This window comes from Oncorhynchus mykiss, chromosome 8 (genome assembly GCF_057628025.1).
Source record: "Oncorhynchus mykiss isolate SJ-2025 chromosome 8, ASM5762802v1, whole genome shotgun sequence".
In the NCBI taxonomy this organism is placed as follows: Eukaryota; Metazoa; Chordata; class Actinopteri; order Salmoniformes; family Salmonidae; genus Oncorhynchus; species Oncorhynchus mykiss.
Genome location: NC_143029.1, coordinates 46,663,908 through 46,679,603, shown reverse-complemented (window position 1 = coordinate 46,679,603; position 15,696 = coordinate 46,663,908). Strand labels below are relative to the sequence as shown.

At 46.3% G+C, this 15,696-nt stretch overlaps 1 protein-coding gene across 4 annotated transcripts in view; it reads left to right on the top strand.

The window, feature by feature from the left end:
* retreg1 (reticulophagy regulator 1) overlaps positions 1–15,696 on the top strand; it is a 95,636-nt gene that overhangs the window by 67,644 nt on the left and 12,296 nt on the right. For all 4 annotated transcript variants that reach the window (XM_090181694.1, XM_021612610.3, XM_090181695.1 and 1 more), the window contains one exon: positions 15,124–15,250. In XM_090181694.1, the coding sequence (XP_090037820.1) occupies positions 15,124–15,250 (127 nt within the window). The remainder of the gene's footprint in view (positions 1–15,123; positions 15,251–15,696) is intronic.

Here is a 15,696-nt window from a genome sequence, read left to right as displayed (position 1 = left end):
TCACTCTGAGCTCCGGAGTTCCTCTGTGGAGATGGGAGAACCTTCCAGAAGGACAACCAACTCTGCAGCTCACCACCAATCAGGCCTTTATGGTAAAGTGGCCAGACGGAAGCCACTCCTCAGCCCGCTTGGAGATTGTCAAAAGGCACCTGAAGAACTCAGACCATGAGAAACAAGATTCTCTGGTCTGATGAAACCAAGTCAGGCCTATTTAGCCTGAATTCCAAGCGTCACTTCTGGAGGAAATCTGGCACCAACTCTATGGTGAAGCATGGTGTTGGAAGCATCATCCCCTTGGGTTGTTTTTCAGTGGCTGGCACTAGAAGACAAGTCAGGATCAAGGGAAAGGTACAGTGAAATCCTTGATGCTAATGTGCTCAGGACCTCCGGCAGGGGCTATGGTTCACCTTCCAACAAGACAATGACCCTAAGCACACAGCCAAGACGATGCAGGAGTGGCTTCGGGGACAAGTTTCTGAATGTCCCTGAGTGGCCCTGCCAGAGCCCGGACTTGAACATCTCCGGAGAGACCTGAAAATAGCTGTGCAGCAATGCTCCCCATCCAACCTGAAAGAGCTTGAGAGGATCTGCAGAGAAGATTGGGAGAAACTCCCCCAATACAGGTTTGTGAAGCTTGCAGCGTCATACCCAAGAAGATTTGAGGCTGTAATCGCTGCTAAAGGTGCTTCAACAAAGTACTGAGTAATTCATCTGAAAATGTATATAAATGTAATATTTAAATTTTTAAAATCTTAATTAATACATTTGCAAAAATATTTAAACCTGTTTTTTGCTTGGTCGTGATGGGGTATTGATGAGAAAAAAATAACAATTTAATCCATTTTAGAATACGGCTTTAGTTACAAAATAAAAAGTCAAGGGGGTCTGAATACTTTCCGAATGCACTGTAGATTTAAGTCAAAACTGTTACTCGGCCACTCAGGAACATTCATTGTCTTCTTGGTAAGCAACTCCAGGGGTAGATTTGGCCCTGTGCTTTGGGTTATTGTCCAGGTTTTCCTCTAGGATTTTGTCTGTGCTTAGCTCCGTTTCTTTTTTTTACCCTTTAAAACTCCCCAGTCCTGAACGATTATCAGCATGCCCATAACATAATGCAGCCACCACTATGCTTGAAAATATGTAGTGGCACTCAGTTATTATATTTGCTGCAAACATGACACACTATGCAGGACAAAAAGTGAATTGCTTTGACCCCTTTTTTGCAGTATTACTTTACCTTGTTGCAAACAGGATGCATGTTTTTGAATATTTTTATTCTGTACAAGCTTCGTTTCACTCTGTCAATTAGGTTATTGTGGCGTAACTACAATGTAGTTGATCCATCCTCAGTTTATTATGACAGCTAGAGATATACCTATATACAAAAGTATGTGGACACCTTCAAATTAGAGGATTTGGCTATTTCAGCCACACCTGTTGCAGACAGGTGTATAAAATCGAGCACACAGCCATGTAATCTTCACACACAAACTTTGGCTTTACTGAAGAGCTCATTGACTTTCGACATGGCACCATCATAGGATGCCACCTTTCCAATAAGTAAGTTCATAAAACTTTCTGCCCTGCTAGAGCTGCTCCATTCAACTGTAAGTGCTGTATTTCTGAAGTGGAATTGTCTAGGAGCAACAACGGCTCAGCCGGGAAGTGATAGGCCACACAAGTTCACAGAACGGGACTGCCGAGTGCTAAAGCACGTAACGCGTAAAAATTCTGTCCTCAGTTGCAACACTCACTACCGAGTTCCAAACTGCCTCTGGAAGCAACGTCAGCACAAGAACTGTTCGTCGGAAGCTTCGTGAAATGGGTTTCCATGGTGAAGTAGCCCCACAAAAGCCTAAGATCACCAGGTGCAATGTCAAGCGTTGGCTGTAGTGGTGTAGAGCTCGCCCCCATCCAGAGCATTCTCTGGAGTGATGAATCACACTACAGCAATCAAATCTAATTTTATTGGTCACATACACATGGTTAGCAGATGTTAATGCAAGTGTAGCGAAATTCTTCAGCTTGTAGTTCCGACAGTGCAGTAATATGTCCTGGAGGGCAGGTAGTTTGCCCCAGGTGATGCGTTGTGCAGACCAGGCGGTGATACAGCCCGACAGGATGCTCTCAGTTGTGCATCTGTAAAAGTTTGAGGGTTTTAGGTGACAAGCCAAATTTATTTAACCTCCTGTAGGTGAACCATTTCAGTTTGTCCGTGATGTGTACGCCGATGTGTGATGTGTGATGTGATGTGTACGCCGAGGAACTTAAAACTTTCCACCTTCCACTACTGTCCCGTGATGTGGATTGGGGGGTGCTCCCTCTGCTGTTTTCTGAAGTCCACGATCATCTCCTTTGTTGATGTTGAGTGCGAGGTTGTTTTCCTGACACCCTACTCTGAGTGCCCTCACCTCCTCCCTGTCTCGTCGTTGTTGGTAATCAAGTCCACTACTGTTGTGTCGTCTGCAAACTTGATGATTGAGTTGGAGGCGTGCATGGCCGCGCCGTCAGGGGTGAACAGGGAGTACAGGAGGGGGCTGAGCACGCACCCTTGTGGGGCCCCAGTGTTGAGGATCAGCGAAGGGGAAATTTTGTTTCCTACCTTCACCACCTGGGGGCAGCCCGTCAGAAAGTCCAGGACCCAATTGCACAGGGCGGGGTTGGGACCCAGGGCCTCAAGCTTAATGATGAGTTTGGAGGTTACTATGGTGTTAAATGCTGAGCTGTATGAACAGCATTCGTACATAGGTATTCCTCTTGTCCAGATGAGATTGTGCAGTGTGATGGCAATTGCATGAAGTGGGTCTAGGGTGGCAGGTAAGGTGGAGGTGATATGATCCTTGACTAGTCTCTCAAAGCACTTCATGATGACAGAAGTGAGTGAGTGCTATTGGGTGATCTTCATTTTGTTCAGTTATCTTTGCCTTTGCATGTGGGGACAGCAGACTGGGATAGGGTGCAATTGAATATGTCCGTAAACACACCAGCCAGCTGGTCTGCACATGCTCTGAAGACGCGACTAGGGATGCCGTCTGGGCCAGCAGCCTTGCAAGGGTTAACACATTTAAATGTCTTACTCACGTCGGCCACGTCGGAGAAGGAGGGGTGGACCGGCAGTCCTTGGTAGCAGGCTGCGTCGGTGGCCATGTATTATCCTCAAAGTGGGCAAAGAATGTGTTTTAGTTTGTCTGGAAGCAAGACGTCGGTGTCCGTGACGTGGCTGTTTTTTCTTTTGTAGTCCGTAATTGCCTGTAGACCCTGCCACATACGTCTCGTGTCTGAGCCATTGAATTGCGACTCCACTTTGTCCCTATACCAACATTTCGCTTGTTTGATTGACTTGGGAGGGAATAACTATACTGTTTATATTCCAAGTCATCTTTCCATGGTTGAATGCGGTGCGTCGCGTTTTCAGTTTTGCGTGAATACATCTATCCATGGTTTCTGGTGAGGGTAGGTTTTAATGGTCACAGTGGGAACAACTTCTCCAATCCACTTCCTTTTAAACTCACTCATCTAGTCATAATTCAATGTTCATATAATTCAATGTTATTCTCTGAGGCTTCCCGGAACATTTCCCAGTCGGCATGATCAAAACAATCTTGAAGCGTGGATTCCGATTGGTCAGACCAGTGTTGACTGGTTCTAGTCACGGGTACATTCGGTTTGAGCTTCTGCCTGTAGGACCGTAGGAGAAAAATGGAGTCGTAATCGGATTTGCTGAAGGGAGGGTGGGGGAGGGCCTTGTATGCATTGCAGAAGTTAGAGTAGCAGTGTATTTCCTGTGCTCATGCTACAGTCAATGTCCTGAAAGAATTTAGGTAGCCTTGTTTTCAAATTAGCCTTGTTAAAATCCCCAGCTACAATAAATGCAGCCTCAGGATATATGGTTTCCAGTTTACATAGAGTGAAGTTCCTTGAGGGTCGTCGTGGTATCTGCTTGGGAGGATATACTCGACTGTGATGATAATCGAAGATAATTCTCTTGGGAGATAATGTGCATTTCATTGTAAGGAATTCTAGGTCAGGTGAATAAAAGACTTGAGGTCCTGTATGTTGTTATGATTACACCATGAGTCGTTAATCGTGAAGCATACACCCTCTCCCTTCTTCTTCCCAGAGGGATGTTTATTTCTGTCGGTGCGACGCATGAAGAAACCCTGTGGCTGTACCGTCTCTGACAACATATTCCGAGAGAGCCTTGTTTCCGTGAAACAGAATTACAATCTCTGATGTCTCTCTGGAAGGCTACCCTTGCCCTAATTTCATCCATCTTGTTGTCTACCGACTTGACATTAGCGAGTAATATACTCAGAAGTGGTGAGTGGTGTGCACGCCTCCGAAGTCTGACCAGGAGGCCACTCCATCTACCCCTTCTGCGGCGACGTTGTTTTGGGTTGGCCTCTGGGGTTAGATCCAATATCCTGGGTGGTGGTCTGAACAAAGGATCCGTTTCGGGAAAGTCGTATTCCTGGTCGTAATGTAAGTTGACGTCACTCTTATATCCAATAGTTCTTCCCGGCTGTATGTAATAACACTTAAGATTTTCTGGGCTAACAATGTAAGAAATAATACATAAAAACAACTAAATACATAATTTCCTAAGGACTCGAAACGAGGCGACCAACTCTGTTGGCGCCATCTCAGTTGGCGCCATCTAATTGACACCATCTGGCATTCTGACAGACAAATCTTGGTTTGGCGGATGCCAGGAGAACACTGCCTGCCCCAATGCATAGTGCCAACTGTAAAGTTTGATGGAGGAGGAATAATGGTCTGGGGCTGTTTTTCATGGTTCGGGTTAGGCCCCTTAGTTCCAGTGAAGGGAAATCTTAATGCTACAGCATACAATTACATTCTAGACCAGTGTTTCCCAACCGGGGGTACGGGTACCCCTAGGGGTACGTGGGCAATCCCCAGGTGGTATGTTGGGAAGATTTTCAAAAATGTGAAGGAAAAATATTACCCCACAAAAAAATATATTAAATTTGAATAGGCAGAAAAACATTTACTGAGGTCACTGGTGTGAAATCTCTAGTTATTTTATAGGCCTAGTTTTACCTCTTTACTTTTGGGGTGTGAGCAATGCTCTGTCTATCTGGCCTCTGGGTGATCGCCCACCCGTTGGCTCAATGTTTGATCCTCTGCTCATGCCAAGTGCACGTGATCCTTTGCTCCATGCACTAGAGTACCTGCTGCTGTTATCCTCACAGAAACTATGATGCCGATTAACTGAAGTCTGTACCATTGTCATATAACACTGTGTGCCGTAGGGACGATGACATGGGCGTTGATATTATTTATCAATTGGTGAAAATCCTGTTTTCCTGTGTGCACGGCTCATGCTGTATCAATGCCTGGGAGAGTGAAATTATGAAATGCCCATGTAAAGAAGGTAAAGCCCACTCTATCATTCACAGAGAGGCATTAGCTAGCAAGAGAATGAGTCCTGAGTTACATGATGTTTTGAAGGACAAAGTGAAAGTGATTCACTTTATCAAGTCCAGGCTTCTGAATCACCGATTGTTTGAAAGGCTCTGTGATGACAGTGGGACGGAGCACAAGCAGCTACGGCTTCACACCGATGTCCGTTGGCTATCCAGAGGGAAATAGTAGCGGCTTTTTGAGCTGCGTGCCAAACTAAGTGATTTTCTGTCTGAGCAGTCACACCCCCTTGTGTCTGTGTTTGAGGACATAGACTAGAGATCCTGCCTTGCCAATCTTGCTGATGTGTTAAGTGAACTCTGCAAGGTAGACACACACATCCTAAAAATTTTGACAAAGTGTGTTGATTCATGAAGAAGTTCAAACTCTGGTAGAGGAAATGTGAAGATGGGGAAGTAAGTTGTTTTCAGAAGCTTTACACCTCTTTAAACAGGTGATGTTGACAATAGTGCAAATAGTAAGCTCCCATTTACCCAAACTCAACAGTGAGTTCAACTCCAACTTCCCTGACATTGAAACCAAGTCTGCCAAACTTGACTGGGTGCGTCAACCACCTTTTTTATCAAATTTACAGCAAATCTAGGAATCACGCCGGTTGCAAACGCATGAGGGTGTACTTCAGGCAAGTCAACGTGTTTTAGGAGTACAGAACCCAAAAAAGGTTGGGAACCACTGTTCTAGATGATTCTGTGCTTCCAACTTTGTGGCAACAGTTTGGGGAAGGCTGTTTCCTGTTTCAGCATGACAAGACTCCCGTGTACAAAGTGAGTCCATACAGAAATGGTTTGTCGAGATCAGTGTGGAAGAACTTGACTAGCCTGCACAGAACCTTGACCACAACCCCAGCGAACACCTTTGGAATGAATTGGAAGGCCTACTGCGAGCCAGCCTAATCGCCCAACATCAGTGCCTGACCATACTAATGCTCTTGCGGCTGAACGGAAGCATGTCCCAGCAGCAATGTTCCAACATCTAGTGGAAAGCCTTCCCAGAAGAGTGGAGGCTGTTAAAGCAGCAATGGGGAAACCAACTCCATATTAATGCCCATGATTTTGGAATGAGATTTTCGACGAGCAGGTGCCCACATACTTTAATACTTATTGAATGAAGACATTTCAGATTTTCTTTTTTAATACATTTATAAACATTTCAAAAAACATAATTCCACTTTGACATCATTGGGTATTGTGTGTAGGCAAGTCACAGAACAAAATCACAACTCCAATAGTCTCTCATTCACAATTTGACAAGCACTTAATAATGCCTCGAATTTCACGGCGGCATCTCCTTTGTGGCCGTAATGCACCCTAAAAAAATCCATGCCTTTTGAGGCCCGGAGTGCTGCTTTGTGCCGTTCTCCTTGAGTGTGCTCCGCAATCCGAAGCATTTCGCACTCACATGGCTCTCCATCATGTGATCAGGTCTTTCTCACAGGCTACAAGTGAAGACCGACACATCGGGGACGCAATTTGCGCGCATCCTTATCCAATTCTGAGGTGCATATTGAAGATACTGGAAGAACGTTCCACATTCCACATCGTCAACCAACAAGACGAGTAGACCTAACGAACAACGAAACCACTAGCCTATGTCAATCTACTATCCCCCATAGTACAAAAGTTGACCCATTCTATTCTGTGCGAGAAATAAATATTCCAAACATAGTCTGGGACAGTTTTTTATGCAATGTGGCTGACACAACAGATCAGAACATTTAGCTTAAAATGTTTAAAAACTATTAGGTTATTTCTACACATTATAAGCGCAGCAATATACACATGGTAAAATGCTATAAACGCGAATGTTCCATTAGCAGAAAACACCATTATCAAAAGTGACCGCAAATGCAATCCTTTATTATTTAGTATATGTAAAGGCAAGATAAATAAAGAATAGTCTCATGGGTGACAATATTAGCTTACCACCGGCATCACACATGCTTTTATTATAAAGGTGCATTTTTATGGTGAAAACTTGAAACTCACACACTGCCAGTTAGGCTCTATATGTCAGGTGCGTGAATGAGGACCCAAAAGCGAATTAACAAAACAGAGTTTCTTTAATGACGAAACACATGTAGGCTCAGATGGACAGGCAGATTCCGACAGGACAGGACAAGGTCAGATGAACTGGCAGATTCCGACAGGACAGGACAAGGTTGCAGCAAACACGACGATAGTCTGGTTCAGGCATGAGAAACACAAACGAGAATCCGACAAAGACAGAAACAGGAACAGAGAGAGATATAGAGACCTAATCAGAGGGAAAAAGGGAACAGGTGGGAAAAGGGGTGAACGAGGTAGTTAGAGGAGACAAGGAACAGCTGGGGGAAGGAGGGTAAGAAAAGGTAACCTAATACGACCAGCAGAGGGAGACAGGGTGAAGAGAAAGAACAGGAACAAGACACAACATGACAATACATGACAGTACCCCCCCACTCACCGAGCGCCTCCTGGCGCACTCGAGGAGGAAACCTGGCGGCAACGGAGGAAATCATCGATCAGCGAACGGTCCAGCACGTCCCGAGAGGGAACCCAACTCCTTTCCTCAGGACCGTACCCCTCCCAATCCACTAGGTACTGATGACCACGGCCCCGAGGACGCATGTCCAAAATCTTACGGACCCTGTAGATAGGTGCGCCCTCGACAAGGATGGGGGGGGAAGACGAGCGGGGGCGCGAAGAACGGGCTTAACACAGGAGACATGGAAGACCGGGTGGACGCGACGAAGATATCGCGGAAGAAGAAGTCGCACTGCGACAGGATTAATGATCTGAGAAATACGGAACGGACCAATGAACCGCGGGGTCAACTTGCGAGAAGCTGTCTTAAGGGGAAGGTTCTGAGTGGAGAGCCAAACTCTCTGACCGCGACAATATCTAGGACTCTTAGTTCTACGCTTATTAGCGGCTCTCACAGTCTGCCCCCTATAACGGCAAAGTGCAGACCTGACCCTCTTCCAGGTGCGCTCGCAACGTTGGACAAAAGCCTGAGCGGAGGGGACGCTGGACTCGGCGAACTGAGACGAGAACAGCGGAGGCTGGTACCCGAGGCTACTCTGAAAAGGAGATAGCCCGGTCGCAGACGAAGGAAGCGAGTTGTGGGCGTATTCTGCCCAGGGGAGCTGTTCTGACCAAGACGCAGGGTTACGAAAAGAAAGACTGCGTAAGATGCGACCAATAGTCTGATTGGCCCGTTCTGCTTGACCGTTAGACTGGGGGTGAAAGCCGGAAGAGAGACTGATGGAAGCCCCAATCAAACGGCAAAACTCCCTCCAAAATTGAGACGTGAATTGCGGACCCCTGTCCGAAACGACGTCTGACGGAAGGCCATGAATTCTGAAAACATTCTCGATGATGATTTGTGCCGTTTCTTTAGCAGAAGGGAGCTTAGCAAGGGGAATAAAATGAGCCGCCTTAGAGAACCTATCGACAACCGTAAGAATAACAGTCTTCCCCGCTGACGAAGGCAGTCCGGTGATAAAATCTAAGGCGATGTGAGACCACGGTCGAGAGGGAATGGGAAGCGGCCTGAGACGGCCGGCAGGAGGGGAGTTACCGGACTTAGTCTGCGCGCAGACCGAACAAGCAGCCACGAAACGACGCGTGTCATGCTCCCGGGTGGGCCACCAAAAACGCTGGCGAATGGAAGCAAGCGTACCCCGAACGCCAGGGTGGCCGGCTAACTTGGCAGAGTGAGCCCACTGAAGAACGGCCAGACGAGTAGGAACGGGAACGAAAAGAAGGTTCCTAGGACAAGCGCGAGGCGACGGAGTGTGAGTGAGTGCTTGCTTTACCTGCCTCTCAATTCCCCAGACAGTCAACCCGACAACACGCCCCTCAGGGAGAATCCCCTCAGGGTCAGTGGAGGCTACTGAAGAACTGAAGAGACGAGATAAAGCATCAGGCTTGGTGTTCTTAGAGCCCGGACGATAAGAAATCACGAACTCGAAACGAGCGAAAAACAGCGCCCAACGAGCCTGACGCGCATTAAGTCGTTTGGCAGAACGGATGTACTCAAGGTTCCTATGGTCAGTCCAAACGACAAAAGGAGCGGTCGCCCCCTCCAACCACTGTCGCCATTCGCCTAGGGCTAAGCGGATGGCGAGCAGTTCGCGGTTTCCCACATCATAGTTACGTTCCGACGGCGACAGGCGATGAGAAAAATACGCGCAAGGGTGGACCTTGTCGTCAGAGGGGGAGCGCTGAGAAAGAATGGCTCCCACGCCCACCTCTGACGCGTCAACCTCGACAACGAACTGTCTAGAGACGTCAGGTGTAACAAGGATAGGTGCGGATGTAAAACGATTCTTGAGGAGATCAAAAGCTCCCTGGGCGGAAACGGACCACTTAAAGCACGTCTTGACAGAAGTAAGGGCTGTGAGAGGAGCTGCCACCTGACCGAAATTACAGATGAAACGATAGAAGTTCGCGAAGCCGAGAAAGCGCTGCAGCTCGACGCGTGACTTAGGGACGGGCCAATCAATGACAGCTTGGACCTTAGCGGGATCCATCTTAATGCCTTCAGCGGAAATAACAGAACCGAGAAATGTGACGGAGGAGGCATGAAAAGTGCACTTCTCAGCCTTCACAAAAAGACAATTCTCTAAAAGGCGCTGGAGGACACGTCGAACGTGCTGAACATGAATCTGGAGTGACGGTGAAAAAAATCAGGATATCGTCAAGGTAAACGAAAACAAAGATGTTCAGCATGTCTCTCAGGACGTCATTGACTAATGCCTGAAAGACAGCTGGAGCGTTAGCGAGGCCGAAAGGAAGAACCCGGTATTCAAAGTGCCCTAACGGAGTGTTAAACGCCGTCTTCCACTCGTCCCCTTCCCTGATGCGCACGAGATGGTAAGCGTTACGAAGGTCCAACTTAGTGAAAAACCTGGCTCCCTGCAGGATCTCGAAGGCTGAAGACATAAGAGATAACGATTCTTCACTGTTATGTCATTCAGCCCTCGATAATCTATGCAGGGGCGCAGAGACCCGTCTTTCTTTTTGACAAAAAAAACCCCCGCTCCGGCGGGAGAGGAGGAGGGGACTATGGTACCGGCGTCAAGAGCTACAGACAAATAATCTTCGAGAGCCTTACGTTCGGGAGCCGACAGAGAGTATAGTCTACCCCGGGGGGGAGTGGTTCCCGGAAGGAGATCAATACTACAATCATACGACCGGTGTGGAGGAAGAGAGGTGGCCCTGGACCGACTGAACACCGTGCGCAGATCGTGATATTCCTCCGGCACCCCTGTCAAATCACCAGGCTCCTCCTGTGAAGAAGAGACAGAGGAAACAGGAGGGATAGCAGACATTAAACATTTCACATGACAAGAGACGTTCCAGGAGAGGATAGAATTACTAGACCAATTAATAGAAGGATTATGACAAACTAGCCAGGGATGGCCCAAAACAACAGGTGTAAAAGGTGAACGAAAAATTAAAAAATAAATGGTTTCGCTATGATTACCAGAGACAGTGAGGGTTAAAGGTAGCGTCTCACGCTGAATCCTGGGGAGAGGACTACCATCCAAGGCGAACAAGGCCGTGGGCTCCCTTAACTGTCTGAGAGGAATGTCATGTTCCCGAGCCCAGGTCTCGTCCATAAAGCAGCCCTCCGCCCCAGAGTCTATCAAGGCACTGCAGGAAGCTGACGAACCGGTCCAGCGTAGATGGACCGACAAGGTAGTGCAGGATCTTGAAGGAGAGACAGGAGTAGTAGCGCTCACCAGTAGCCCTCCGCTTACTGATGAGCTCTGGCTTTTACTGGACATGAAGTGACAAAATGACCAGCAGAACCGCAATAGAGACAGAGGCGGTTGGTGATTCTCCATTCCCTCTCCTTAGTCGAGATGCGGATACCTCCCAGCTGCATAGGCACAGCACCCGAGCCGGCAGAGGAAGATGGAAGTGATGCGGAGAGGGGGGCAGCGGAGAACGCGAGCTCCTTTCCACGAGCTCGGTGACGAAGATCAACCCGTCGCTCTATGCGAATAGCGAGTTCAATCAAGGAATCCACGCTGGAAGGAACCTCCCGGGAGAGAATCTCATCCTTTACCTCCGCGCGGAGACCCTCCAGAAAACGAGCGAGCAAAGCCGGCTCGTTCCAGTCACTGGAGGCAGCAAGAGTGCGAAACTCAATAGAGTAGTCTGTTATGGATCGATTACCTTGACATAGGGAAGACAGGACCCTGGAAGCTTCCTCCCCAAAAACAGAACGATCAAAAACCCGTATCATCTCCTCCTTAAAGTCCTGATACTGGTTAGTACACTCAGCCCTTGCCTCCCAGATTGCCGTGCCCCACTCACGAGCCCGTCCAGTAAGGAGAGATATGACGTAGGCGATACGAGCAGTGCTCCTGGAGTAAGTGTTGGGCTGGAGAGAAAACACAATATCACACTGGGTGAGGAACGAGCGGCATTCAGTGGGCTCCCCAGAGTAACACGGCGGGTTATTGATTCTGGGCTCCGGAGATTCGAAAGCCCTGGAAGTGGCCGGTGGATCGAGGCGGAGATGGTGAACCTGTTCTGTGAGGTTGGAGACTTGGGCGGCCAGGGTCTCAACGGCATGTCGAGCAGCAGACAATTCCTGCTCGTGTCTGCCTAGCATCGCTCCCTGGATCTCGACGGCTGAGTGGAGAGGATCCGAAGTCGCTGGGTCCATTCTAGGTCGGATTCTTCTGTCAGGTGCGTGAATGAGGACCCAAAAGCGAATTAACAAAACAGAGTTTCTTTAATGACGAAACACATGTAGGCTCAGATGGACAGGCAGATTCCGACAGGACAGGACAAGGTCAGATGAACTGGCAGATTCCGACAGAACAGGACAAGGTTGCAGCAAACACGACGATAGTCTGGTTCAGGCATGAGAAACACAAACGAGAATCCGACAAAGACAGAAACAGGAACAGAGAGAGATATAGAGACCTAATCAGAGGGAAAAAGGGAACAGGTGGGAAAAGGGGTGAACGAGGTAGTTAGAGGAGACAAGGAACAGCTGGGGGAAGGAGGGTAAGAAAAGGTAACCTAATACGACCAGCAGAGGGAGACAGGGTGAAGAGAAAGAACAGGAACAAGACACAACATGACAATACATGACACTATACCCCTTGTAAAGTGGATGAATGTGCTTAATTTTAAGAAGTTATTTGGCCACTTTATTGAAACATATAGGCCTATGGGCTAGGCTACATGAGGTGTGCTATGATTCGAAAAAGTCGCAAAAAAAAGGCATTGTTTCTTATGCTGGGCATCATTCACAAGTGATATTATATCATTCACAAGTGATAAGCTAATATTGTCACCCATCAGACTATTCTTTATTTATCTTGTCTTTACATATACTAAATAATAATTGTGTGAAATTTGTTTTGATTTAGAATGGACCATTATCATGCACCTGTATCGAAACAGGGGCAGGGGAAAAATACATATCATCTGCACTTAAATAGCGAATGGAGGATGCTTTTCCACGTGGTTCATTTTCATGCTAGTCAGGTAGGCTATACTCCTGTTGTAAAGATAAGCAATTTGTTTAATATTAGGAAAGTTGAGAAATAAATATAGTAGGCCTAGCCAATAGAAAGCTGATGGGATCCTCGTTTTCTCCAGCAATTTCAAAGGCTGTAGAAATGTTGCGCAACATGAATTCACCGGCTCTCATGGAGTGTTTGATTCGATTTTTGATTACATTTGCATTGATGAGTACCAGGCAGGTAGCAAGTTTTGTAGGTTTCTAATGACCATCTGCAGCATCAGAGCTTGGATAAGCCTAATTACCGTGGAATTTGACTGCCTTCATTGACTGCCTTCATACCGGTGTGGCGGTAATATGGTCACCACAACAGCCCTACTTACTTCCCTATGTTTTTATGCGACACAAACAAACAGATAAGTTTGCTCTACTGCTCATCCCCTTCCCCAACTCTCTCTACTCAAACATTATTAATTTTGTTACACATCAAAGAAAAACTCACCTTTACCTTCACTGATGTATTCAACCCTCTGGGCACTGAACCAAACTAATTTACAGAGCAGCTAGAATGTTAACGGCTCATTTCCTGTAACAACTACAGCAATTTGTGTATATTCTTCAGCAATGTGTGTTATAAGGTGGCGATTATTTGACTGAAGTTTAAAGGGGTAATCAGCCCATTTTTGGACTTAAAAATGTATGATATGTGCACATTGATTCTGTCGTACTGTCGTACCCCATCAGAACATTGTTTTAGCTTGTTTTACTCTCTTTGTTAACTAACTAAATGTAAACAAACACTATATAGCCTCAAAACATGATTAAAACTATACATTTTATATGGATGGTCAGTCCTTGCATCCATAGCTCTGTCTATGAATTTGAGAGTGGTTACATTTCTCAAGCTCCATCCCTCAGCTTTTTACAGAAACAGGAGTGGGGAAAACACTGTTATTGTTTCAACTGTTGATTGCTACTTTAAGTAAACTGAGTAATGCATTACTAGTCGCACATTGTTGAAGAAAAGTTACAAATGAAATCATAATCCCAGATTTTAGTGAGATTGATTGTATTTTTGCACAGAGTCAGAAAAACAAACATGAACTATGGCTTCAGCTCGAACTAGGGTTACAAGGGTTACAGCTCAACAACATAAATAGCAGCAAAGGCCGATTTGGACTACATCTCATGGTGAATTACAAAGCAGCTAGCACGATAACAGCTAATTTCCAATAACAATGCTGGTTTTCAAATCACGGTAACAACTGACCCTGCAAATGACCCTTGAAGTGTAAGGTTGGCATTTTCATGGTGCAAAAGAGCAAAGACCAAACTCAATCTTTGCTCTTATGCACCATGACAATGTCTCTGTCAGACTTCGAGGGTCATTTGTTACCAGTGTTGTTACCTGAAATGATCCATTAGCATGCTAGCTGCTTTGTAAAATACCCTGAAACATATTACAAATTGGCCTGCTATTTATGTTGAGTTGAGCTGGAACCAATGGGGTTACCCTAGTTTCTGCGAGTCAGCGCTGTCCACCATTTACATTCTGACAGATCCCAAGGCCCCCAGCTCCATATCCTGGCATGTCATAGCAGTAAAGCATGTGACAGTAGGGCCTATAAAGTCACCTTTGATGACATGTACATTTTAATCATTTAGCAGACGCTCCTATCCAAAGTGACTTACAGTAGCAATTAGGGTTAAGTGCCTTGCTCAAGGGCACATCGATTGTTTTTTCCCCCACATCGTCACCTCGGGGATTCGAACCAGTGACCTTTTTGTTACTGGCCCAATGCTCTTAACCGCTAAGTTACTTGCCGCCCATACCTTATAGTATATACTAGAGCATGTGATGATCTAATGATAGCCCAAATGGAGTATGATACAGTTCTCATGTTGGGGTGCTAACCTTCCCTTTACAACTGTTTCTAGAAGGGGTGCTCATAAGACCCACATGCTACTGATTCAACTCTGTTATGTTGGTTTGATACATTTCTATGACTGTGCCAACAACTAATATATGTTACTGACATGCTACAAAACTCCTGATACCAGATTTGGCTTTTTTTTATGTTATTTTACTCATCTTTTATTTAACCAGGGAAGTCACAGGATGGTTTTATAACATTGTTAGCAGGAGAAAAGAGGCTGTGCTTGTGGTCACCAATGATGGATAATTCTAATTCTCTCTGACTCTAGCTGGGAGATCATTGATGCGGGCCAGGACAGCAGATCTGGAGCTGGGCTACAGGTCACAGACTCCTGGACGAGCTTCAAGCTCTTTCTGCAGGAGACCTCCTCCTTCAAGCAGCAGAATCCAGGCAAGGTGAGGCAAATGTGGTTATATGACTGGATATTCAGTATTTGCCTTTAATCCAAATTGAAAAGTATGATTGATAAACTCATTTTACCTTAATTATTTTAGATGCAGACCGGCTCCTGCACTGTATGTCAAGTTCTAAATCAATTATAAAACTTGAGTCCCTTCTCTCCTCATCCTTGCAGCAATGTTTTTATCTTGTTATATCAGTCACTGACAGTCACTCAATTAGCCATGTCAGCTAACAATTTTTAGCGAGCTAGCTAAACTTGTAGTAATCATGGCCAAATACTGACCTGGCACGCAGGGCACGTGCCCAAGGGCCATAACCTCCAGGGGACCCACATTGATTTTGTTAGTCCTTCTTACTCAGATCTTACCAAATCTTGCTTATGGCCCCCAAAAAGCTGGAGCCGGCCCTGGTTGCAAACTAATAAATGTTGCTCTCTTTC